Genomic DNA, 26078 nt, shown 5'->3' on the forward strand with positions numbered 1-26078 from the left:
TGTAACCATGACTACTGGACGAAGCTAGACAACTTTTCCGCAGTTTCAGAGAGGGCTTGGATGAAGGCACCGCCAACCGAGGGTAGAGGACCTACAGGCGAAAAGAAGTGCAGACGTCCTAAAATAAGAAAATCATGACCACAAAATCCCCGGGCACGAGCCCTCAAAGGTGGGTATAGCGTGGACCGAGTGTCAACAAACGCTGCTCAGACTACCTTAGCTAGCTAACTTACTAACGTAGTACTGTAGTTAATTACAGTTCGCTTACGTAGCTAGCTAACGTTAGCTAGTTACAGAGAAACACCGTTGTTGACTTTTTGTCAGTTTGCTTTCTAGCTAACTTACTTGTGGTACATTATGCCTATAACTAATGTAAAGCTAGCTAGATACTAGTTGTCTAGTTTGCTAGTTAGTTAGCTGGTTAACTAGCTAAATGTCTTACATCTGTGTCTTTCTAGATGCCTGGCTACCAACAATGAAAAACGAGTGCCACTGACACAGAAAAAGGCCACTGTACCCAGCTGTCCAGTACCAAGCAGGGTACCAACAAAGAGACTCACCTCTCTGCTACCAAGGTCTACTAGACATGCTGCCAGACCAGCTGGCTGCACCCAGAACCACATAGAGCAGTAAGTGGGTTGCTGACACAGGAGTTTGGTGGCACCTTAATTGGGAGGAAAAGGCTCGGGGTAATGGCGGGAGCGGAATAGGTGGAATGGTATCAAATACATCAAACACATGGTTTCCATGCCATTCCATTTGCTCTGTTCCAGCCATTATGAGCCAACATCCCCTCAACAGCCTTCACTGTACACAGGTACTGGTACACAGGTACTGGTAGTCTACCCCTAACAGTGAAATGCTTACTTACAGGCCCTAACCAACAGTGCAATTGCAAGCAGAAGAACACCATCCCAACCGTGAAGCACGGGGCTGGCAGCATCATGTTGTGGGGGTGCTTTGCTGCAGGAGGGACTGGTGCACTTCACAAAATAGATGAAGCATATTGAAGCAACATCTCAAGACATCAGTCAGGAAGTTAAAGCTTGGTAACAAATGGGTCTTCCAAATGGACAATGACCCCAAGCCTACTTCCAAAGTTGTGGCAAAATGGCTTAAGGACAACAAAGTCAAGTTATTGGAGTGGCCATCACAAAGCCCTGACCTCAGTCCTATAGAAAATTTGTGGGCAGAACTGAAAAAGAATGTGCGTGCAAGGAGGCCTACAAACCTGACTCCGTTAACCAGCTCTGTCAGGAGGAATGGGCCAAAATTCACCCAACTTATTGTGGGAAGCTTGTCGAAGGCTACCCAAAACGTTTTACCAAATTTAAACAAATTAAAGGCAATGCTACCAAATACTAATTGAGTGTAGGTGAACTTCTGACCCACTGGGAATGTGATGAAAGAAATCATTCTCTACTATTATTCTGACATTTCACACTCTTCAAATAAAGTGGTGATCCTAGCTGACCTAAGACATGGAATTTTTACTATGATTAAATGTCAGGAATTGTGAAAAACTGAGTTTAAATGTATTTGGCTAAGGTGTATGTAAATTTCTGACTTCAACGGTAGGTATGGTTAAAGTGACTATGCATATATGATAAGCAGAGAGAAGCAGTAGCGTAAAAGAGGGGTTGGTGGGTGGCGGGACACAATGCAGATAGTTTGGGTAGCCATTTAATTACCTGTTCAGGAGTCTTATGGCTTAAAACCTGTTGAAGCCTTTTGGTCCTAGACTTGGTGCTCTGGTAATAGAGAGAACAGTCTATGACTGGGGTGCGTGGAGGTCTTTGACAATTTTTATGTCCTTCCTCTGACACTGCCTGGTATAGAGGTCCTGGATGGCAGGCAGCTTAGCCCCGGTGATGTACTGGGCCGTACGCACTTCCCTCTGTAGTCCCTTGCGGTCGGAGGCTGAGCAGTTGCCGTACCAGGCAGTGATGCAACCAGTCAGAATGCTCTTGATGTTGCAGCTGTAGAACATTTTGAGGATCTCAGGACCCATGACACATCTTTTTAGTTTCCTGAGGGGGAATAGGCGTTGTCGTTCCCTCTCTGCGATTGTCTTGGTGTGTTTGGACCACTCTAGTTTGTTGGTGATGTGGACACAAAGGAACTTGAAGCTCTCAACCTGCTCCGCTACAGCCCCGTCGATGAGAATGGGGGCGTGCTCGGTCCTCCTTTTCCTGTAGTCCACAATCATCTCCTGGGCACCACCCAGCCAGGTCTCTGACCTCCTTCTTATAGGCTGTCTCGTTGTTGTCGGTGTGCAGGCCTACCACTGTTGTGTTGTCTGCAAACTTAATGATGGTGTTGGAGTCTTACCTGGTCACGCAGTCGTGGGTGAACAGGGAGTACAGAAGGGGCATGAACACGCACCCCTGAGGGGCTCCAGTGTTGAGGATCAGCGTGGCAGATTTGTTGCTATCTACCCTCACCACCTGGGGGCGCCCTGTCAGGAAGTCCAGGATCCAGTTGCAGAGGGAGGTGTTTAGTCCCAGGATCCTTAGCTTAGTAATAAGCTTTGAGGGTACTATGTTTTTGAACGCTGAGTTGTAGTCAATGAATAGCATTGTCACGTAGGTGATCCTTTTGTCCAGGTGGGAAAGGGCAGTGTGGAGTGCAATAAAGATGCCATCATCTGTGGATCTGTTTGGGCGGTAAGCAAATTGGAGTGGGTCTAGGGTTTCTGGGATAATGGTGTTGATGTGAGCCATGACCATGCTTTCCTCAGATGTGAAACCTTTTAATCCAGAAATATTTCAGCTGCAATTGATTCATCACTATAAAAGAGAGACAGTCCACTTTCTTCACATGATTCATTTTTGGGTCTTGCTCGTTATTCAGTACCACCAGAACTTCAGAGATACTCATTCTTTCTACCCTTTTGACCGCCTCTGCATAGGAGACTCAACTGCCCTGAGTTTGGCAACCTCAGTCTCTTTCACCCTATTCAGGTATTCCAAGAATGTCGCCACATGTTCTCCACTGCAGTTACAACACCTTGCTCCTTGACTGTTATCTTCTGCTACACAGTCGGAAACCCCTTCAAAGTGATCTTTCTCACTTCTCGGGCTTCTTCTTACTGGGGACACTTTTTACATGTCCAAACATTTTAAAACGATGACATTGCAAAGACCTGGATATAAAAGTTCTGACTGGATAGGACATAGTTCACTGAGGTCAGGTGGGACTCCACATCAAAAACACAAGAGCAGATGAACTCTTCCCTTTCCTGCCATTAACCAAACAATTCATCCTATGTTCATTGACCACTTCCAAGAATATTCTTCAGTACATCAATGTCAATTTTCTTTCAAGACTCCAGAAATTACTCCCTTGACAGGTGCCCTTTTCTGTAGCTCAAAACATGACACATCATAATCACAAACTTGCCTGAGACCCAACAATTTTTTTTTGTGATCTTCACCAACTTTCCTTTACCGAGAGCTTTCATATTTTCAACGGATTCACCACGTTTTGGCACCAATACTCCCAGAAAATGTAGTCGTACCAGATATATGATGGGTTATTATCAACACTAGTTTCCTTTCCCCCTTCAATTTTGCTTCTTTTACCATTATTTTGTACAAAAGTCCTTTCTTCCTCACTTCCACCGCTATCCGATTCAAGTTCCACATCCTCTTCCCGCCATCTTCTCCATCATTTGTTACAGTAGTTAGCAAACTACTTTGACACTTAATTAATGTGTAACAGAGTGTAGGTGCCTCGTGCATTACAGTAATCATCATGTGATTTGGAAGTGTGAGCTTTAGTCCATTTGAATTAATTGTTTGCATGCTCTGATTGGTTGCAGGTATGACAAGAATGCACCTCCACCTGTTTCCTATGATCCATGTCCTGTTCTGTAATCTGCAGAGAGAAAGGGCAGAGTTGCTACTGTCTCCAAGTCCCACGGTTAGAATTGAAATTAGAATACATTTATTTTATACAGTATTTTATTTAATTCTTCAAAATGGTGTTCATAAACCGTTGACAAATCTATCCAGTCTGTGTTTGTATTAATGTGTTAGCTGTAAGTATCTTGAGTACAACGTGTTTGGCTGTGTGGACTTGGAGACAGCTAGGTATGAAACGTGGTGATGCATTCAAATGATTACTGACTCATTTCCCTAAAAAAATTCCAAACAGTCCCTTTACAAGTCAGAATGTTGAATAAACTTCATTTGAACCTACTTTGCCGATTGTCTGTGGTTTTGGTCGAAATCTTTTACAAAATATCCCCAAGTGTTATTAACCAGACATGAAAACGCATCTCTCTGTGTGATAATCAAGATTTGTTTGCTCCTGACCAAAGGCACATGCACCAGACAGAAGTACAGGCGGCGCATGCATGTAACCCGAAGTCTGCATGTGTTTACATGGTTTTGAGCATGTGCCAGGTTATATACATTTAAACGGCAGTACCGGCGCTCTAAATGTTGGGTGAGCAATACTTTCCTGTGGATATTTTGTCTCAAATTTCAAGCGGCTGAAGGACAAACCGGTAGAGTAAGTTCAAATGTAATGTTATTAAATATTAAATATTCTGGGTTGTATGGAAAACTTTGACAATTTTGCATTGCTGTTTTAGACTATATCAAGTATTGGTATAAAATTATATTTATTAGGCAAGGAGACAGCTAGCAAGTGCCCAGTTCATGCCTTTTTTGGACCCAGCCTTATTGTAATTTGTGTTCTATTAGACTGCCACCTGAGATCCTAATGAAGATCCTGTGGAACCTGGATGCCTCTTCTCTCTACTGCATTGGCTACGTCAACAAGCTATTATATAAGCTGGCCAAAAACAAGTAAGGATACTTTATATCCGGAGGCAGTAAGACTCTTCTTCACTATCTATCGACCCTATTCAATCACATAATAGTTGAATATGTTGTCTAATTTTCTTGCAGTGCAATGTGGCGTAAAATCTATTCTGCAAAATATGGGGAGAGTAAGAAATTGAAGGCCAAGCACATGGACGAGGTTCAGTATAATTTCAATTGAATAACACTTTTAATTATCCCACTAGGGACAAAGTAGAGGGCAAGCTTGCAAAGCAGTGTGAATTCAAATACAAGAAGCAGATACAAACATGCACAGCATACATATTACACACTACTTATTTACTTTACAACATGAAATATTTACATACCCAATCTACACTGAGTGTACAATACATTAGGAACACCTTCCTAACATTGAGTTGCACACCCTTTTGCCCTCAGAACAGCCCAATTCTTAGGGGCATGGTCTCTACAAGGTGTTGAAAGCATTCTACAGGGGTGCTGGCCCATGTTGACTCCACTGCTTCCCACAGTAGTGTCAAGTTGGCTGGGTGTCCTTTTGGTGGTGGACCATTCTTAAAACACACAGGAAACTGTTGAGCGTGAAAAACCCAGCAGCATGGCACTTCTTGACACACTCAATCCGATGCACCTATCACCTACCACCATATCTTGTTCAAATATTTTGTCTTGCCCATTCACCCTCTGAATGGCACACATACACAATTCATGTCTCAATTGTCTCAAGGCTTAAAAATATTTCCTTAACCTGTCTCCTCCCCTTCATCTACACTGATTTGAAGTGGATTTAACAAGTGATATCAATAAGGGATCATAGCTTTCACCTGGATTCTACCTGCTTTCACCTGGGAAACTACCTGCCCTCCACAGGACACCTACAACACCCGATCACAGGAAGCCAAAAAAGATAATCAAGGACAATAACCACCCGAGCCACTGCCTATTCACCCCACTTCCATCCAGAAGGCGAGGTCAGTACAGGTGCATCAAAGCTGGGACCGAGAGATTGAAAAACAGCTTATATCTCAAGGCCATCAGACTGTTAAACAGCCATCACTAGCACAGGGAGGTGGCTGCCTACCTACACACTTGATATCATTAGCCACTTTAATAAATGGAACACTAGCCACTTTAAGAATGTTTACATACTCAGCTCATATGTACACTGCTCAAAAAAATAAAGGGAATACTTAAACAACACAATGTAACTCCAAGTCAATCACACTTCTGTGAAATCAAACTGTCCACTTAGGAAGCAACACTGATTGACAATAAATTTCACATGCTGTTGTGCAAATGGAATAGACAACAGGTGGAAATTATAGGCAATTAGCAAGACACCCCCAATAAAGGAGTGGTTCTGCAGGTGGTGACCACAGACCACTTCTCAGTTCCTATGCTTCCTGGCTGATGTTTTGGTCACTTTTGAATGCTGGCGGTGCTTTCACTCTAGTGGTAGCATGAGACTGAGTCTACAACCCACACAAGTGGCTCAGGTAGTGCAGCTCATCCAGGATGGGACATCAATGCGAGCTGTGGCAAGAAGGTTTGCTGTGTCTGTCAGCGTAGTGTCCAGAGCATGGAGGCGCTACCAGGAGACAGGCCAGTACATCAGGAGACGTGGAGGAGGCCGTAGGAGGGCAACAACCCAGCAGCAGGACCGCTACCTCCACCTTTGTGCAAGGAGGAGCAGGAGGAGCACTGCCAGAGCCCTGCAAAATGACCTCCAGCAGGCCACAAATGTGCATGTGTCTGCTCAAACGGTCAGAAACAGACTCCATGAGGGTGGTATGAGGGCCCGACGTTCACAGGTGGGGGTTGTGCTTACAGCACAACACCGTGCAGGACGTTTGGCGTTCGCCAGAGAACACCAAGATTGGCAAATTCGCCACTGGTGCCCTGTGCTCTTCACAGATGAAAGCAGGTTCACACTGAGCACATGTGACAGAGTCTGGAGACGCCGTGGAGAACGTTCTGCTGCCTGCAACATCCTCCAGCATGACCGGTTTGGCGGTGGGTCAGTCATGGTGTGGGGTGGCATTTCTTTGGGGGGCCGCACAGCCCTCCATTTGCTCGCCAGAGGTAGCCTGACTGCCATTAGGTACCGAGATGAGATCCTCAGACCCCTTGTGAGACCATATGCTGGTGCGGTTGGCCCTGGGTTCCTCCTAATGCAAGACAATGCTAGACCTCATGTGGCTGGAGTGTGTCAGCAGTTCCTGCAAGAGGAAGGCATTGTGGCTATGGACTGGCCCGCCCGTTCCCCAGACCTGAATCCAATTGAGCACATCTGGGACATCATGTCTCGCTCCATCCACCAACGCCACGTTGCACCACAGACTGTCCAGGAGTTGGCGGATGCTTTAGTCCAGGTCTGGGAGGAGATCCCTCAGGAGACCATCAGCCACCTCATCAGGAGCATGCCCAGGCGTTGTAGTCATACGGGCATGTGGAGGCAACACACAATACTGAGCCTCATTTTGACTTGTTTTAAGGACATTACATCAAAGTTGGAATCAGCCTGTAGTGTGGTTTTCCACTTAAATTTTGAGTGTGACTCCAAATCCAGACCTCCATGGGTTGATAAATTTGATTTCCATTGATATTTTTTGTGTGATTTTGTTGTCAGCACATTCAACTATGTAAAGAAAAAAGTATTTAATAAGAATATTTCATTAATTCAGATCTAGGATGTGTTATTTTAGTGTTCCCTTTATTTTTTTGAGCAGTGTATATACTGTATCCTACACTATCTATTGCATCTTGCTGTCGCTCTTGCTGCTTGTGAGTCTCTGATCCACCTCTACGCAGACGACACCATTCTGTATACTTCTGGCCCTTCTTTGGACACTGTGTTAACTACCCTCCAGACGAGCTTCAATGCCATACAACTCTCCTTCCGTAGCCTCCAAACTGCTCTTAAATACAAGTAAAACTAAATGCATGCTCTTTATCCGATCGCTGCCTACACCTGCCCGCCCGCCCGCCCAGCATCACTACTCTGGACTGTTCTGAATATGTGGACACCTAGGTGTCTTGTTAGACTGTAAACTCTACTTCCAGACTCACATCAAACATCTCCAATCCAAAATGTAATCTAGAATCGGCTTCCTATTTCACAACAAAGCATCCTTCACTCATGCTGCCAAACATACCCTCGTAAAACTGACCATCCTACCGATCCTCGACTTCGGCAATGTCATTTACAAAATAGCCTTCAACACCCTACTCAACCAATTGGATGCAGTCTTTCACAGTGCCATTCATTTTGTCACCAAAGCCCCATATACTACCCACCACTGCGACCTGTACGCTCTCGTTGACTGGCCCTCGCTTTATACTCATCGCCAAACCCACTGGTTCCAGGTCATCTACAAGACCCTGCTAGGTAAAGTCCCATCCTTATCTCAGCTCGCTGGTCACCATAGCAGCACCCACCCATAGCACGCGCTCCAGCAGGTGTATTTCACTGGTTACCCCTAGGGCCAATTCCTCCTTTGGCCGCCTCTCCTTTCAGTTCTCTGCTGCCAATGACTGGAACGAACTACAAACATCTCTGAAACTGGAAACACTTATCTCCCTCACCACCTTTAAGCACCAGCTGTCAGAGCAGCTCACAGATCACTGTACTTGTACATAGCCCATCTATAAATAGTCCAAACAATTACCTCATTACCCCCTACTGTATTTATTTATTTATTTTGCTCCCTTGCACCCCAGTATTTCTACTTTGCACATTCACCAACTGCAAATCTACAATTCCAGTGTTTTTTAATTGCTATATTGTATTTACTTCGCCACCGTGGCCTATTTATTGCCTTTACCTCCCTTATCTCACCTCATTTGCTCACATTGTATATAGACTTGTTTTTATACTGTATTATTGCCTATGTTTGTTTTACTCCATGTGTAACTCTGTGTTGTTGTATGTGTCGAACTGCTTTATCTTGGCCAGGTCACAGTTGTAAATGAGAACTTGTTCTCAACTTGCCTACCTGGTTAAACAAAGGTTAAAAAAGAAGAAAAAACTAGATTGTGTGTATTAGGTTTTGTTGTGGAATTGTTGATATTACCTGTTAGATACTGCTGCATTGTCGAATCTAGAAGCATAAGCATTTCGCTACACTCGCAATAACATCCGCTAACCATGTGTATGTGATAGGATTGCAGTCAGAAACTTCCAGACATTTTCTGGAAATGTTCCATGGGAAGTTAAGCCCGGGAGTTTGGGGAATTTTGCTTAAATTCATCAAAAAAGGTAGCATATAACAGTGAACCTTTTTTGTGGGATACACATACGGAAATTCTAGGTCTTGTGGCATATTTTGGTTAAACTATCCCAAATTCAATGGAATTGCAACTCTCTGCATGCACAGTGCATTCTTCCATCACATATACAGATGATTCTCAAGATCTTGCTCGCTATTGAGTCCACACTACTACACTTTCTGAGCCATTTTACTACATGCTTTCTGCTAAGTTTTGATTACAATACTGGGTGGGGTGAATATATTTTATGACATACATGATTTTTTTGTTAACTAGTAAATAGTAGCCGACAGCAAAGTGTGTTTTAAATAATTTATAACCTGTTAACAATTTCTGCTAGTTAGTTTTCGCTACCATGTGGGGTTTAGCTTGCTTGAGCATGCTAACGGAGGAGTGTTAATTCACCTGTTTTCATACATGTTTCAATTTAAAACATGTATCTTACAACGGAGTTGTTTAATCTAACTGCTTAACTATTTATCTGTACGTGGAATTGTATTTGGGGTTTTTTTCTCATTTTTTCCCCTAATCTTTACAGGAAAATGCTACGGCACTATTCACTGCAGCTAACGTAGAAGGAAAAGCTGTGTACATTTGCAAATACTGTGCCAAATCATATGTGAAGAATGCAACAAAGATGCAGAATCATCTGGCCAAGTGCATAAAGTTTGCCCTGCGCTCACAACAATCAACCTCTGACAAAAGTCCCTCTACTTCTATTCGGGGGGGAAATGATGATTCAGACACCATATTGATAGCAACAGCTCATGGTCCTCCTGGAATCAGACGTTTTTTTAACTCAATGGAGGAACATAAAGAAATGCTGATGAATGTCTTGCTCGAGCTGTGTATGCAACTGTTTCACCTCTGATGCTCACAGGCAATGTGTATTGGAAGAGATTTCTGAATTTTCTTCGCCCAGCATACACCCCTCCAACCAGTCATGCTTTATCTACTCATTTGCTGGATGCAGAGTTCAACAGTGAAAGTCAAGCAAATCATAGAGAAAGCATACTGTGTTGCAATCATCTCTGATGGGTGGTCGAATGTTCGTGGGTAAGGAATAATTAACTACATCATCTCCACCCCTCAACCAGTATTCTACAAGAGCAGACACAAGGGACAACAGACACACCGGCCTCTACATTGCAGATGAGCTGAAGTCAGTCATCAATGACCTTGGACCACAGAAGGTATTTGCACTAGTGACAGACAATGCTGTGAACATGAAGGCTGCTTGGTCTAAAGTGGAGGAGTCCTACCCTCACATCACACCCATTGGCTGTGCTACTCATGCATTGAATCTGCTCCTCAAGGACATTATGGCACTGAAAACAATGGATACACTACAAAAGAGCCAAGGAAATGCTTAGGTATGTGAAGGGTCATCAAGTTATAGCAGCAATCTACCTCACCGAGCAAAGTGAGAAGAATAAGAGCACCACATTGAAGCTGCCCAGCAACACCTGTTGAGGTGGTGTTGTCATCATGTTTGACAGTCTCCTGAAGGGGAAGGAGTCTCAAAGAAATTGCCATATCAGTCTGCCAATATGGACAGCCCCATCAAGAGGGTCCTCCTGGATGATGTATTTTGGGAGAGAGTGGTAAGCAGCCTGAAACTCCTGAAACCTATAGCAGTAGCCATTGCACGGATTAAGGGAGACAATGCCATCCTGTCTGATGTTCAGACTCCGCTTGCAAATGTAAGAGAAGAAATCGGTACTGCCCTGACCACTTCACTGTTGCTCCAAGCAGAGGAAACTGCAGTTCTGAAATGCATCAAAAAGTGTGAAGACTTCTGCCTGAAGCCCATATACATATATGTTGGACCCCACGTATGCTGGCAAGAGCATCCTGTCAGGTGCGGAGATCAAGGCCTATGGTGTCATCACTACCGTGTCTCGCCACCTTGGCCTGGATGAGGGCAAGGTTCTTGGCAGTCTGGCGAAGTACACTTTGGGATTGAGATGCAATATGGCAGTCGTGCCAACATATATCACCTGGTGGAAGGGACTTTGTGGATCTAAGACTTATTCCTCTGTTGCATCGATCATCATCCTCCAAATCCCACCAACATCAGCTGCCTCAGAGTGCAACTGGTCCTTGTTTGGGAACACACACCAAAGCACGCAACAAGCTGACCAATACAAGGGTTGAAAAATTGGTGGCCGTCCGGGCAACGAGCCATCCTCAACCAGATTGGAAAGTGACAGTGAAGACGAGGCCTCAGAGTCTGATGTTCAAGAGGTGGACATTGAGGAAGTCCAGGGAGAAGACATGGAAGACAACCAAAGCTTAGTTTCTAGATTATCATTTTATGTTGAAAATGTTTTTGGGAGATGCGATGGATCATTGGGGATCATTCAATATTCCCTTTATTTTGTTCAGTGAAATACTTCATGTGAAGAGTCAACTCATTTAATTAAAGTTAAATTAGTAACTACATTTATTTATTTTCCATTTGGAAGGATTTAATCATTTGCTATGACGTCTACTTATTAAGATAAGGTAAAATGTTTGTTTCTGTCTCCATATGATATGGTAAATATATCCAATGCAAAAACATCTACATTTAAATGGTATTAATATTAATTTGTGTATATTCCTGTTAATTCCCACGGAAAGTTTCCACCTCAGAATATTCCCCAAAATGTGCAACCCTAGTATGTGACAAATAATATTGGATTTGATTCACCTGATCAGTCTATGTCATGGAAAGAGCAAGTGTTCCTAATGTTTTGTATACACAGTGTATATACATAATACAGCAGTTTTTTTCCCCCCTCAATGTATTGAGTATGTGAATGGTTCATGATTTAGTATGTAAGTGAATACTGTATGCTTGTATGTACTAATATAGCATTATGAACCAAATGTATTATCTGTTCCTCCATTCAGGTTGTGGAGAAGCTGAGTGTGATGAAAGTTCAGGAGAGACCAGGGGGCTACTGGAGAAGGCTGTACTTTAGGACTGTAGCTGGCTACAACCACACCAAGTGGCTGAAGGAGCTGAGAACCATCAATCGCTTCACAGGTCTTCCCAGCCACACAGAGAGAGTCCTCAGGTTAGTAACTGTACTGGCTCTGTAGCTGAGGCTACACTGTAGGTACAGAAACAAACAGACTCCAATACCAGTATTGTCAGAACATACTATTTGAAACTCACGAGCCAGAATGCCTTACATAGCCTAAACAATATGTCATGTTTGGGCTATGCAATACCTTTGTTAAAGGTCCAATGCAGCTGATTTTATCTCAATAACAAATCATTTCTGGCTAACGATTGAAGTACTGTGAAACTTGTTTTAATCGCAGTCTCAAATAGCCACCTGTCCCTTTTAATAGCTGGCCAACAGCACGCTGTAGCAAATACACGTCTGGGTCTAAATGAATTGTTTACGACGTTACCATTGAATTACCATGAATTGTTTACAAGGTTTAATGTTTTTATTTGTTACATTAAATAATTCAGTAATGACTCAAAAAAATGAAGGCAGTCATCCATTTTTATCGCGAGTATGAAGCTGCTAACCATTAGCTGCTTGAAAAAGAAAAGGAGAGCCGCACACTAACCTAATATCCAACATCTTCGTCTGGGTTTAATGACAAACACTGCGGGTCACTAGTTTATATAGTGTCAAAGGACACGTGTCTGTAATCATGGCCAGGTGTGGCCTGATATCATTTGGTTAATTCTCAGATATAAGAATAACATACAAAAAACATGAATGGATAGCATACGATCATAGATACAATTTGGCTACATAGGCATACAAACTATTAGTTTGTATAACAAAAGAGGGAGAACAAGTTAAGAATTTATTCTTAACTGACTTGCCTAGTTAAATAAAGGTAAAATATATATATTTTTAAATGAATGGTTTCAGATCAAAGTCTACGTTGAGACCGAGTTCCTGAGTTGTAATGGGAAGACCACACACCATATCGTCGCAAGGGTCTTAAAATTAAAGATCCAGACAGCCTCTCGTTTAGCAAATAATTGTCGAGGTCACCCCCGCTCCTAGAGAGGGTGACATGTTCAATGCCGATATAACGTAAGGACGAAATCGAGTGGTTCGCTTCCAAAAAGTGGGCCGCAACTGGGTAAATCGAGTTTTGCACCTAATGGTGCTCCGAGATTCGTACTTTTAATTTGCGCTCGCCCACATCATTTTTATAAGATAAATAACTGCCTTAGTGGAGCACATGATAACACTTTTGATTTGGGATCTGTTTCCCTGTTTTGGGGGTGTTTTAAAGGATCTACATTTGTAAGTTCCATTACACTTGTAGTTTCTAGCCATTGGCTGCTAACAGCTGAGAACACCTAGCTAACTATCAAGCACAAAAAGAGTCTACTTCGGGAGTACAGACCATAGATTGTGGTACAAACCCCCAGACATCAGCTGATTGACCTCTAGTCAAAAAAAAAAAGTATAAAACAAATGTTTTTGTCACATACACATGTTTAGCAGATGTTATTGCGGGTGTAGCGAAAGAGGAAAATAATTATCCTGTCAAGGATATAGAGGAATATTAAGACAAAATAAATGTGACACAAGCTAGGTTTCCATCCGATTGTTGACAGATTTTCATGCGAATATCCTAAAATCCACATAAAGAAAATATGTGGATTTTCCCACCAGTGGTGTGTTTCAGGTTGTGGATAAAAAAATCAGCGTGTGATGTCCTAGTGCACACGCGATGTACTTTTTCATTTTCATGGACTGAATAAAATTCTAAAGTTCAATGTGTTTCCATCGCATTTTCATCTCTACCGATAGGTTTGTCGCAAATGTGCCTACTCTAGTCTTACGTGCGCTCTAGCCAACAGCTCGCAGATACAGTCTACATGTTGAGATTATTATTATTCTGGATAAGAGGGAGAATATTTGTATTTGTCAAACTGTAGTCAAGCATCGATCATCATGTCACCAGAATACGACCCTCAATATTTATTGGAAATGAGCATCAAGCTCATCACCTTGCACTTTCACCACCCTGTGAAGTTCATCACTTATTTAATCTGTAGCCTAATATACTGCATATCCTGAGTTGTAATGGGAAGACCACACAACATATCGTCGCGTGACTCCAAGTTGACTTCAATATGATGGCTGTTATATCAATATTTGCGCATTAAGGTTTTTCCACCTTCATTTGATGACATTATTAATTGTACAGACACAAATCGATCCCACCATGTCAAATTAACAAATTATCTGTCTGCATTTCAATCACATCTTTCTGGATTTGTTTTTCTACGATATGTAACTGTGGTTGTAAATGTGGTTACAGTGTGTAAATGATAACACATTAGTGCAGGAAATGAAGAAATGTATTAAAATGCTGGAAGTGAATGCTGGAATTAAACAATTAAAGATGCACTATGCAGAAATCACTCCGCTATTTCCTGGTTGCAAAAAAATCTAATAGTTTGCCTAATTTCTGTTTGTGACAAAACAAGGAAGTATAGTGTAGAATCATTGTACCATCTAAACCCACTGAAATATATTTTCCATAACCAAAAATTGTGTATTTTCAGCTGTTTGAAGCTGGTGTACAAAATCGAAAGTAAAACTTAAACATAGAAGCATAAAAATACATAGAACAGATCTTCCACTTCTTAGACTTGCTTTCAATGAGAATGCTAGAAATGTGTTATAGATGTATGTGAATTTGGTCAGGTCACCCAAAAAGTTACATATTGCAGCTTTAACTATGCAAATGAGCAAAAGCTGTGTGATTAAGAAAATAGAAGCCTGTCTTTAATAATCGCCTCTTGTGTAGAGTGATTTTAGCAAATAAACGCCAAGGCTATTAAGGGAAGTTTAACGGTATCTTACTGTGATTGCTTTAAAATAAAATGCTTAGGCTTAGCAAGGAGTCATTTCTCAAGCAAAGAATGTTGCTAGGACTGTCTGGGAGTGTTTTCAGTGAGGATGGGAAAATTGAAAACTAGCTGTTATTGGCAGAGGGGTTTGGAATTGTCTTATTGGTATTAACTAATTTACTGCATCACCAGGCATACCAAAACTCCATCCCTCCAAAACAGGCTGCAATTTCAGGCAGTCTTTTTAAACAGCTCTTACAAAAAAAGGGGTATTATCATAATTTTCACAACTTCACAGGATTATTCAACCTCATAGTGTGGAAATGTATATAAAACACAAAGAAAAATCACATTTTTGACTGCACTGAGCTTTTAAGAACTTATTACACATCAACCAGTTATTTGGCTACTATTTTCTATGCCTGCACCGATATGACATTTTTGGCCAATACCAATATCCAATATTTTCCTTGCCAAAAAAACAAACATTTTAGCTGGCTTTTAAGCATTCTAGTTCAGTTAAATAGTTAAAAGACACACATGGACGCAGCGGTCAAAGGCACTGCATCTCAGTGCAAGAGGCGTCACTACAGTCAAATCAAATCAAATCAAATTTATTTATATAGCCCTTCGTACATCAGCTGATATCTCAAAGTGCTGTACAGAAACCCAGCCTAAAACCCCAAACAGCAAGCAATGCAGGTGGAGAAGCACAGTGGCTAGGAAAAACTCCCTAGAAAGGCCAATACCTAGGAAGAAACCTAGAGAGGAACCAGGCTATGTGGGGTGGCCAGTCCTCTTCTGGCTGTGCCGGGTGGAGATTATAACAGAACATGGTCAAGATGTTCAATGTTCATAAATGACCAGCATGGTCGAATAATAATAAGGCAGAACAGTTGAAACTAGAGCAGCAGCACAGTCAGGTGGAAGTTGAAACTGGAGCAGCAGCATGGCCAGGTAGACTGGGGACAGCAAGGAGTCATCATGTCAGGTAGTCCTGGGGCATGGTCCTAGGGCTCAGGTCAGTTGAAACTGGAACAGCAGCATGGCCAGGTGGACTGGGGACAGCAAGGAGTCATCATGTCAGGTAGTCCTGGGGCATGGTCCTAGGGCTCAGGTCCTCCGAGAGAGAGAAAGAAAGAGAGAAGGAGAGAATTAGAGAACGCACACTTAGATTCACACAGGACACCGAATAGGACAGGAGAAGTACTCCAGATATAACAAACTGACCCCAGCCCCCCGACACATAAACTACTGCAGCATAAATACTGGAGGCTGAGACAGGAGGGGTCAGGAGACACTGTGGCCCCATCCGAGGACACCCCCGGACAGGGCCAAACAGGAAGGATATAACCCCACCCACTTTGCCAAAGCACAGCCCCCACACCACTAGCCCCCACACCACCAGTCCCTGGTTCGAATCCAGACTGTATCACATCCGGCCGTGAATAGGGCGGTGCACAATTGGTCCAGAGTCGTCCGGGTTTGGCCTGTGTAGGCCGTCATTGTAAACAAGAATTTGTTCTTAACTGACTTGCCGAGTTAAATAAAGGTTACACAAACCACACTGACCAAAAAATATATTTTGTTGGTATTTACGTATGTCCACATTACCAGTAAAACATAATCAAAACCTATTTCTTTCACTTACTTGCTGTGCTGTTTCGTTGTTCATTTGTTCAGTCGTTTCTCATACTATGGAACGCCGTTTGGGTCTGCTATTTAAATAAGCTTGTTGACCAATCAGGACCTGAATATGACTGCACGTCACATAATATTTTAACGCTTTCATAAATGTTTTACGTAGTTATTACACGTTGATTACACTATCACTCGTATTTCATATGTCACAACGATTCATCAAAACATATGCTATGATGCTGGTAAAGTTATCTCATGCACCTACAGTGCTGGTCATTCAAAAAAAGCTAGCTAGCTCATGGATGCAAAGAATGTTCTTCCCCCAAAACATAGCAAAACGTCAATCTGTTTCAGTAGCTATAGTTAGCTAGCTAATTATATAGCTTGGTGTCTTCATCTAAAATAACCCTAATTTATAAGACAGTTCTTATTTGATTAATGGTGGTCAGATCCATCTATGTGAAGCTAGCCACAATAAGGATTAGCCACAATAGTGGACTTTGTGGTTAGCCTTCAAAATAAAAGTGTGTTATTGACAGTGACGCAAATGAATACAAATGGTCGAATTATGCCATAATTGAATAGATCGTGCTAACGAGGTTGGAATGTTATATAAAATCAACAAAATACATTTTTTTAATTTGACAAAAATTTGTTGAAATCACACTGGATGTATTATACTTTAGAATTGCATTGGGGGCATACTTATTTCACTGTACAGCCTTGCCTTACCTATGGATTGTGGATCAATGACATGGGTTATCAGTCTACTCTCTGACACACAGAGAACATTAGCATCGTAGCTCTTATTGTAGGACTCTGAAAGAACTGTGAATTTAGCCACATTTTTTGTCAACCTATGTGTATTGAACACTATTCCCAAGGAAAAGCAATACTGCGTGGATGTTAACTCTGAGTCTGTTAACTCTGAGGAAGACGTTGGAAAAAAATATTGTGGGTATTGAGTAGACTGTTACCCCATTTCATTGTTTCACATTCCAACCTTGTTTAACATTATCTAGTCTAAATATAGCATGATTGCACCAAATGTAACCTTCTGCATCACTTTCACAGAGGTACTTTTATTTTGAAGGCAAACTGCAAATTCCACTATTGTGCCTAATCCTTATTGTGGCTAGCTTCACAACACATAACCCGGTCTTGTCGAGCATCACTAGCCAGATGAAGCTAGCTGGCTGCTTATAACATTAGCTTTGGGCAACAGGATTAAGTAGCTGGCTAGCTATTTATTTTCATGAACTGAATTTCAATTTCAATAGGTGAACAACAAGCTAGCTAATGGCTACCTGGCTACCTAGCTAATACTTACAACGATTCCTAAATCATGGCTAAGAATAATGAAAATGACAGCAGTTTCTACTGGTCATTGTTTTCAAGCTGGTTGTATTGGTGCTAGCTAGTTACCAAGCTAAGGCTAGCTACCCCAGATGTTGTAGTCGAACAAATAGCTTGGCTTGCACATGCAAATTCATGACACACAACATTCTATAATAGAACTGTGTTATTTGACGTGTCAAATTAAAAGCTTATTTAACACTTCAAATGGTGTTATTTGACGTGTGTCTTTTTTGACGCGCAAAGACCCAAACGGCATTCCATTGTATGTCGTGAAGCTAATAGCAGTGACGCTATTACTGTGTAACTCCGGAAGGGCAACATGTGTACCGGGGCTCGACCAGTCGGCGAAAGCCAACATCTCCCACGACAGAGAACGGCTGATTGTCAAGGGCAATGAGTTGTCTCGCTGAAATTTTTTAGCTCTTTCAAATAACTGCTCGACTTGATGACTGCTCGATCCACACAGCAGACATTGTGGGCTAGGTTAGGAATGCTGTGTTGCACGTGTAGCGCAAAATTTTACATGTCGTTATTACGTAATGTACCTATGTTTATATAGGTATGCACGTCAGCTTTGACATCGGTTTTGCGCATCGGCTTTAAAATAGACAATAGATACTGATGTTGACATTTTTTGCTAATATCGGCCGATTCCGATATGTTCACAGATTTTTATATCGTGCATCCCAAGTATTTACATAGCTATAACACCGTGGGATTTCCAGGCTTCATTCAGCGCTGTCAAGGTAATCTCATATTCTCTCTGCCAAGTTAAAAACTGTGTATTTTGAAGCGCTTCCCTGTTATTCGGGGTTCAGGTTAAAGCATGGGGATTAGGGTTGTGCCGAATAGTCAGACAACAAGTAAAGGTATTTCGGGTGCCAGCGTGCGTCTTTCAATCAAGTGCGAGGTGCTACGTGGACTAAATAGGCAAACTAAGCAGTTGAGTTGTTTGTAAAGAGAAGGGCGGGCTGTACATTGATCCTGCTGCTTTGATTGGGTAGAGCGAAGGTGTATTTCTCAGTTCACTCACTTCTCTTCATAACTTCACCTGAATCCGTTCACTTCTCACTTGATTCGGTCTGATCCTTTAGATTGCTGCTGCCTCGTGTTAGCCTTCTGCTATGATAAATCAAATGGCGAAGGACGTTTGCTAGCCTACCAAGCTATCAATGTGCATAATATCTAACAAGCGGGTAGGGTAAAAATGTGAACTGCACAGGCTGACTAAGTGACAGCAAGCTTGTCTGCCCACTGCAAGTTTAGGACACAGACATCCCTCCGCGTGCTGCTCCTAATCTGCAGTTGTTTGGTCTATAAACATGCAGGGGGATAGGTATTTTGACAACATCTATTTAGGCATATCCAATCTGACTATCAACTGTCAATTTACAGATCCAATTACGAATACGACTATGGCCATGTCGGCACACCCCTAATGGAGATGATATGAGCCTCCAAAATATAAAACGCCTTGGTCGTTCCACCTCGAAAAGCACAAGAAAGAGGATTTCGACTCCCACCATCTCAGATTGTTCTGAAATTGTTCCTGCAACATTATTTAGTTGAAATATAATTTGATCTGAGAAATTACGATAAATGATTGCATCCAGATTGGCCATAATCAATTAAATAACATCAGATTTGGACCAAACATTTTTTCTAACAATGAGTAAGACATGAAGGATCCAAAGACATGGTCAAAAGCCACCCAAGGACCCACGCCCCGCCCCACACCAATCCCACCCCAACAATGACTATATAGTATCAGTTCTCTATGTCTGACGTGTAGTATGGAGTTGCGGTTCTGAGTATTGTTTCTTCATCCTATGTAAAGTATTCTCTGTTTATTTATTCCTTATTCAGAGAGATTTGTCATTGAAGTTATCACATCCTTCATCCTGATATTACCAGATTTTGACCACTAGATGGTGCTGTTTCAATTTGGGTGCAATCAATGAGCTTAATTTCTCAGATCAAATTATATTTCAACAAAATGTTGTAGGAATGCTAATCTTATCTGTTTCTAACTACAGAAACGTTTTCATAACAATCTGAGATCAATCCGCTTCCATTTGTTTTTCTCCTCTCTGTTAATGACCTCTTATTAAAGCACAGGGAGGGAGTTTCTGTCTGAAATTAGATCCGTGCTATGGGGAATACTGATAAGAACACACATGGGTGAAAGCTCACTTAGCATTTCCTCTGCTGTTTTTATTTTTTTATTTTTTTACCTCTGATTAGAAGCAACGCTGGCACTCAACTTCTGAGTTCCATGGCAGTGGCTGCGGCATATGGAGAAATAATTGTGTTTCTGTTTAAATAAATGACTTGACCCCCACCCCTCCCTACATCCCCACCTGCCCAGACTACTACCTCTGGAGACCTGTGGGTTCTTGCAATGCAGGAGGTTGCGATTTACCCAGGTAATGATCATTTGATATGACAACAGTCAGATGAACAAAACAACACAGAGTCAATGGAATTCTCCCAGGGCTTCCTGGCTGTTCAGGTTCTTCGTTTTATTCTGTTATTAAATTTATGTTGGATGATGGGGCTGCTGCCAGCAGACACAGTATACATCATCATGTGGGGGGTATCCCTGGGCTGTGTTTGTAGAAAGAACTGGGTCAGAAATGTATCCTAATACATGCGATTTAATTTCAGCTATCTGCAAGTCATTTCAGTTTTAGTGGGTCATTGTCAATGCTGTGATTTCAATAGCCAAAAACACATTGGTTGGTTTCTTCCTTCAAATGCTTTATTGAACAATGAGGGTAGAATGGAAATTTATTTGGCTTACATTGTATGGGCTCAGTCATAAGCAGTTTACAGAAAGATAGATGTGTTTTCCATTAAGTAATACTGACATAGTCAGAACAACATATACAGAAACAGTCTACATAATTTGACACATTTTAGAAATCATATCATTGTTGTTGTACTCGAGTCCAAGATTCGGACTTGACTCGGATTGGTGACTCGTGATTCGACTCGGACTCGGCCAGTGATGGCTTGGACCCAGACTCAACCAGTAGTGACTTTGTTGTCAGAAAGTCTCTCTCCCTTGCATTATTCAACATTATAGCTACAACAGTAAATGTCAGATGGCTACTGTATTAGCTGTTCAAAACAGTCATTTATCCAACTTTCTACGTTACAAAATGTATCTTTGACTACTAACAAAGGTCTGATGATTCGAGCATAAAGGACTCGGACTTGGACTGGAATGCTAGGGACTCGGACACGAGATCTAGTGACTTGACACTGAATCATGCTTTGTATATTCTATTATGTACATACTGTACTTCTCATAACTTATTATTTATTTTTTCCTTCTACTTTTTATTACTTGTTATTTTTGGACTTCTCTATTTGGTATTTGATTCTTGATTGATATTGTACTGCATCGTTGAGGAGGAGGGTTAGCAAGTAAGCATTTCACTGCACCATGTGCACGTGACCAATAAACTTTGTTTTGGCTACATACCGTATTGAAAACTACTAAAATGTATGAAAACCATGTCAGTATCACTTCATTAAGTGAGTTCCCCTCAGAGAGCAGCGTGTGGCCTGGGAGATCACAGTGTGTGACAGGTCGGTCTGTGAGGGGACTTTTGAACAGAGCCACACCTACTACAGTGACTCGTCAGTGACATTGTGCTGGACCAACGGTTCATGGCCCGCCTTCCACCAACTCTCTACCATACAGCTTCACGGTGTCAAGAGAGTTCCCCTCAAATGTCCCAGCGCCATCAAGTGAGTTTGCTTTCTTTCCCTCCTCACCATTTCTTTCTTGTTCCCTCCATCTCCTACCACCTGTGCTTCTAGCCATCCAATATCAAATCATATTTGGGAGGTTTTGGTCCTTTGAGTGAAAAGAGCTCTCATCTTTCAACTGCCCTCTCCCCTTCCCCCTCTGTCCCCTCTGTCACCTCCACCCTTCAGGCCAGGCTGGAGGTCTCTGATGGCTCAGTTGGATATTGACACCATCTCTAAGAGCAGCCAGGTGATTGGTGGAGATAGACTGGTCAAGTTGGTGCTGCTGTCGCCAGGCATCGTCATCGGCATCTGGAGGGTAGGCCAACATTCACAGTATGTGCTGATGATGAGTTGATCTGTTGCTGATAATGATGGAAGAGGAGAACGATAACGAGGGTGATAATGATGGTATTGGTCTATTCCCCAATGATGATGAGGATAATTCGGGGGGGGAAGGAAGATATTGACTAATGATGGTGTTTCTCTATTCCCTGATGATAATAATTATGATGATCAGGAAGAGGATGATGATTAGGAGGGGAATAATATGATCTTAATGATTGAATAATGATGACGTCTATTCCCCGTTTCTCACCACAGGGCCAGTCATCCATAGCCTTTGTGATGGCCACCTTCCACTACCACAGGCTGTTGGAAAGGAGTCTCCTGGGCTCGTCTGTTTGGTATGCAGCCCCTGTCTTCCCCCACCCGGGTCCAGGCCAGCCGCAACTCTCTGTATTCACCTTTTTCCATAGCTTTATTACCCACAGATGGCCCGCTGGCTGCTTCAAAGTGTCTTTGAAGACCGATGTCCCCTAACATGACTACGGGTCAGATTCTTTGTTCCACTATTTAACCCAGAGTTATACATTATTCATATATTATTTTTGCTGCTTATTTGTTAAAAGTAAATTAGTCTGTTAGTTTCTATATAATGCTTGTGTTGTTGCAGTTCCCATTGCCAAGTGTACTCTAGGCACTCTACTCTCAAACTCTTGAGAGTCAAGAAAATAGTTAATTTCAATATTTAACATCTATAAACCAATTTGAGTTCAGCTATTGACAATGATAAACTAATGGCACACAAATCAGTCACTTCTTCTGGCCCTCAAATGTACACTTAGGGCCAATGTCAATAACATGCATGACAGTCTCTCCTGGCACAGAGTGGAGGAGAGATTGACTGCATCACTGCTTTGTAAGTAGTATTGACGTGAGGAATGTACCGAAATGTCTGTTCAGTCAGCTAACACACAGCTCAAAAACCCATACATACTCCACAAGACACGCAATCAGGGGTCGCTTCACAGTCCCCAAGTCAGAACAGAGGCAGGGAAACGCATGGTACTGTATAGAGAAAAGTAACTCGAGGCAAGAAATAAAATAAATTGGAAATAAAACATATAAAACAACACAAGGAACAATGCGGACTGTGAAGAGACACACACACTCCCATGATTTAAAAAAAATGTTATTTTGCTTTCTATTTCTGTTGCTGTTCTTTTTTTTATTAGTGGTCTGTATTTTGTCATGTTTTGTGTGGACCCCAGGAAGAACAGCTGCTGCTTCAACAGCTAATGGGGATCCGAATAAAATAAGAAATGTCTAAGATGATTTGTGCCTACTGCACACTGCCTCTACGTTGGTTCTTTGGGTTGATGTGACAGAGCTGTAGACTTGCAGATGGTGTGCTAACTCCCTCTCCTGGTGACAGGTGGGAATGGTCTTATAGGCCTCTGTTTTACATTCATTCTCTCTCGGTCTGTGTCTCTGTCTCTCATCTCTCTATCACTTTTTCTCCCAGCCCCTACACCATTCCAGAGAACAGGCCTCTTTTTGATGACGTGGACCCAAACTACGGTCTCCATGGTTACACGCTACACATTACCCTCCACAACACTGTGACGGAGATCATGTCTGGCCACTTCCCTCAGCTCTTCTGCCGGAAAGGTTAATAAACCACTGTCCACAGGGCTCAGGGTTATCATAGTCTCGCGTGGCCGTCCTTCCAAATCTCGTCTCATTGACTCGTCAATTGGAAGTCTGGCGAGCTTAAGTGTTGTATTTTACATTTGAATGGAAGCGCTGGCGTTCATTTTCCATCTAGACACCGTACTCTACCCCTTTGTAGCTTCTTACTGAGGAGAACTTCCCCAGGTGTTCAAACAGAAGGTGAGAAGCCTGGGCTCCTGAGGAGAATGATAGAGTTGGGTTTTTAGCTTAGTGACACTGTTTAATATCAAGTCTACTGAAACTTTCTACAGTACTGTGTGCCCTCGATCAAGTTACTGAGGCAAGTCTTCATTCCTCTGCCTTGTAGTTGCTCTACACAGCTACTTGACCATAGGCTGTTGATGTCTTGATGTGGTCCTTGTGGTTATCCAGGTCAGATCAATGAAGGTTTCATCCAGCTGAATGCCATCATCAGGAGTAACCAGTCTCGGCAGACCCCTCTCTCTGCCAGGGTCAGCCTGCCCTGGAGGTCTGATGCTCTGGAGGGGACTGTGAAGGTACAGGAAAGGAACACTGACTCACTTGTTTAGTTTACAGCAACCACCTGTCATAAGGCCTACCTAACGTTGACATAGCAATGAAAGAACAGATGGCATAAACCATCAACACTTATTTTTAGCTAAAGCAGCATTTGTCTGTGTTTTTCTCTCTTCTCTCCTCTCTGTGTGTAGAACTGCTGCATGATGAGCCTGACTCTGCTGGATGAGTCCCAGATACCCTTCTGGTGTGTCAGCACGCCTGTCTCCATGGTGCTGGCCAATGAGGAGCCTTTCTCCTATGACTACCAGGGCCAGCACTTCCTGATCAAGTACAAGGATGCAGAGGGAAAGGTGTGTTTTTAGCTTTATTCAATGATCAGTTATTGGCAGATGCCGCCGTGACTTTTGTTTCTCTACCAAGGTGAATAATAATTATACTAATTCATGTATTATATTATTTCATATGATTGTGTGTAGGTACAGATGGACGTGGTGCTGCTGGAGGAACAGAGACAGTTCTTCCTTATTAATCTGGTTGTCTACATCAGCACAGTCAAAGTCAACCAGCACTTTGGGAGAGCCTACTAAGGCGACTGTTTAGGGGGTACTGTAATTATGTACTATATGATCTCTGCCTATTTTTTTTTTAAGGTACATTTCCCTATGCCTAGAGCTGTTGTGGTGACCATATTACCGCCACACCGGCGGACACGAGTCATGAAGCCAGTCAAATTCTATGTGACCGTTTAGTCACGGTAATTAGGCTTCTCCAAGCTCTGATGCTGCTGCTGGTCATTAGTAGCCTACCAAACTTGCTAACTGCCTGGTACTCAGCACTCATTGTCTCTCTAATCACTCTGACATCAATGCAAATGTATTTGAAAATCTAATCAAACACTTCATGAGAGCCCATCAGCTCATGTTACGCAACATTTCTATAGGCTATGCAATTGTGGGAGAAAACAGCTAATTAAAAGAGGAGGATCCCATCAGCTTTCAGCTTTCTATAAGCTAGGCCTACTATATTTATTTTCTTAAAATTAAGAACATTGCTTAAATTGAAAATAAACCACGGGGAAAAGTGTCCTCCTTTTGCTATTTAAGTGCATAGATGACATGTATTTTTTCCCACTGCCTGTTTCCATACAGGTGCATGATAATGGTCCATTCTAAATCAAAATAAATGTCACACACATATTATTTAGTATATGTAAAGACAAGATTAAATCAAGAATAGTCTGATGAGTGACAATATTAGCCTATCACTTGTGAATTCTAAATTATTACTTGTGAATGATGCCCCCTATGTTTCGAATCATAGTCGCACATCTCATGTATGTCACGAATCTCGCCGAAGATGGTGCCTCTTCCTGTTCGGGCGGCGCTTGGCGGTCGTCGTCGCCGGCCTACTAGCTGCCACCGATCCCCTTTTCTGTTTCATTTAGTTTTGTCTGATTAGTTGCACCTGTTTCTTGTTTAGGTTTTGGTTTTGGGCTATTTAAAACCGGTAGGCCGGCCGGCATTTGTGCGGGCTAGTTTTCTGTTATTTGATGTGTGTGATTTCTGTGGAATGAATTTTTTTCTCAAACCGTTTCGTCCTGCTGTTTTGGACTCTTATTGCGCCCGTGTGTGTGGCGTTGCCCGACACTGTGGTTTTGGGAATAAACATTCCACATATCAACTACCCTGCTCTCTTCGCCTGACTCCTCCACCCACTACTTCTAGAAGTACATGACAGAGTAGCCTAGCCTATAGGCCTGTATGTTTTAATAAGGTTTGTATCACAACTAAAGTTAAAAACATTACATTCATAGCTGCATTTGTGGTCACTTTTGATAATGGTGTTTTCCGCTAGTGGAACGTTTGTGCTTATAGCCTACTACCATGTGCGCATTGCTGCACATATAA

At 42.3% G+C, this 26078-nt stretch overlaps 1 protein-coding gene across 2 annotated transcripts; it reads left to right on the forward strand.

Annotated features, from left to right (window-relative positions):
- fbxo15 (F-box protein 15) lies at positions 1-25854 on the forward strand. 2 transcript variants are annotated; one of them, XM_020507616.2, is made up of 12 exons: positions 1-169; positions 459-629; positions 4713-4817; positions 4920-4992; positions 11982-12148; positions 21475-21675; positions 21865-21994; positions 22279-22361; positions 23483-23628; positions 24064-24188; positions 24363-24521; positions 24648-25854. In XM_020507616.2, the coding sequence occupies exons 1-12, from the start codon at positions 135-137 to the stop codon at positions 24756-24758; spliced, it is 1506 nt and encodes a 501-aa protein (XP_020363205.1). In that variant the 5' UTR covers positions 1-134; the 3' UTR covers positions 24759-25854. The 2 variants fall into 2 exon arrangements, with proteins under 2 accessions (XP_020363205.1, XP_031652331.1); XM_031796471.1 differs by lacking the exon at positions 21475-21675.
- The last annotated feature ends 224 nt before the right edge of the window (positions 25855-26078 follow it).

This window comes from Oncorhynchus kisutch, linkage group LG18 (assembly GCF_002021735.2).
Source record: "Oncorhynchus kisutch isolate 150728-3 linkage group LG18, Okis_V2, whole genome shotgun sequence".
In the NCBI taxonomy this organism is placed as follows: Eukaryota; Metazoa; Chordata; class Actinopteri; order Salmoniformes; family Salmonidae; genus Oncorhynchus; species Oncorhynchus kisutch.

What these genes read in the sequence shown, in the direction of transcription:
- fbxo15 (XM_020507616.2), top strand. Translation starts at nt 135, where the DNA reads ATGACCACAAAATCCCCGGGCACGAGCCCTCAAAG. An exon ending in CACACAGAGAGAGTCCTCAG is followed by an intron (nt 12,149 to 21,474) that starts GTTAGTAACTGT and finishes AGTTCCCCTCAG; the next exon opens with AGAGCAGCGTGTGGCCTGGG. An exon ending in TCGTCATCGGCATCTGGAGG is followed by an intron (nt 21,995 to 22,278) that starts GTAGGCCAACAT and finishes TTCTCACCACAG; the next exon opens with GGCCAGTCATCCATAGCCTT.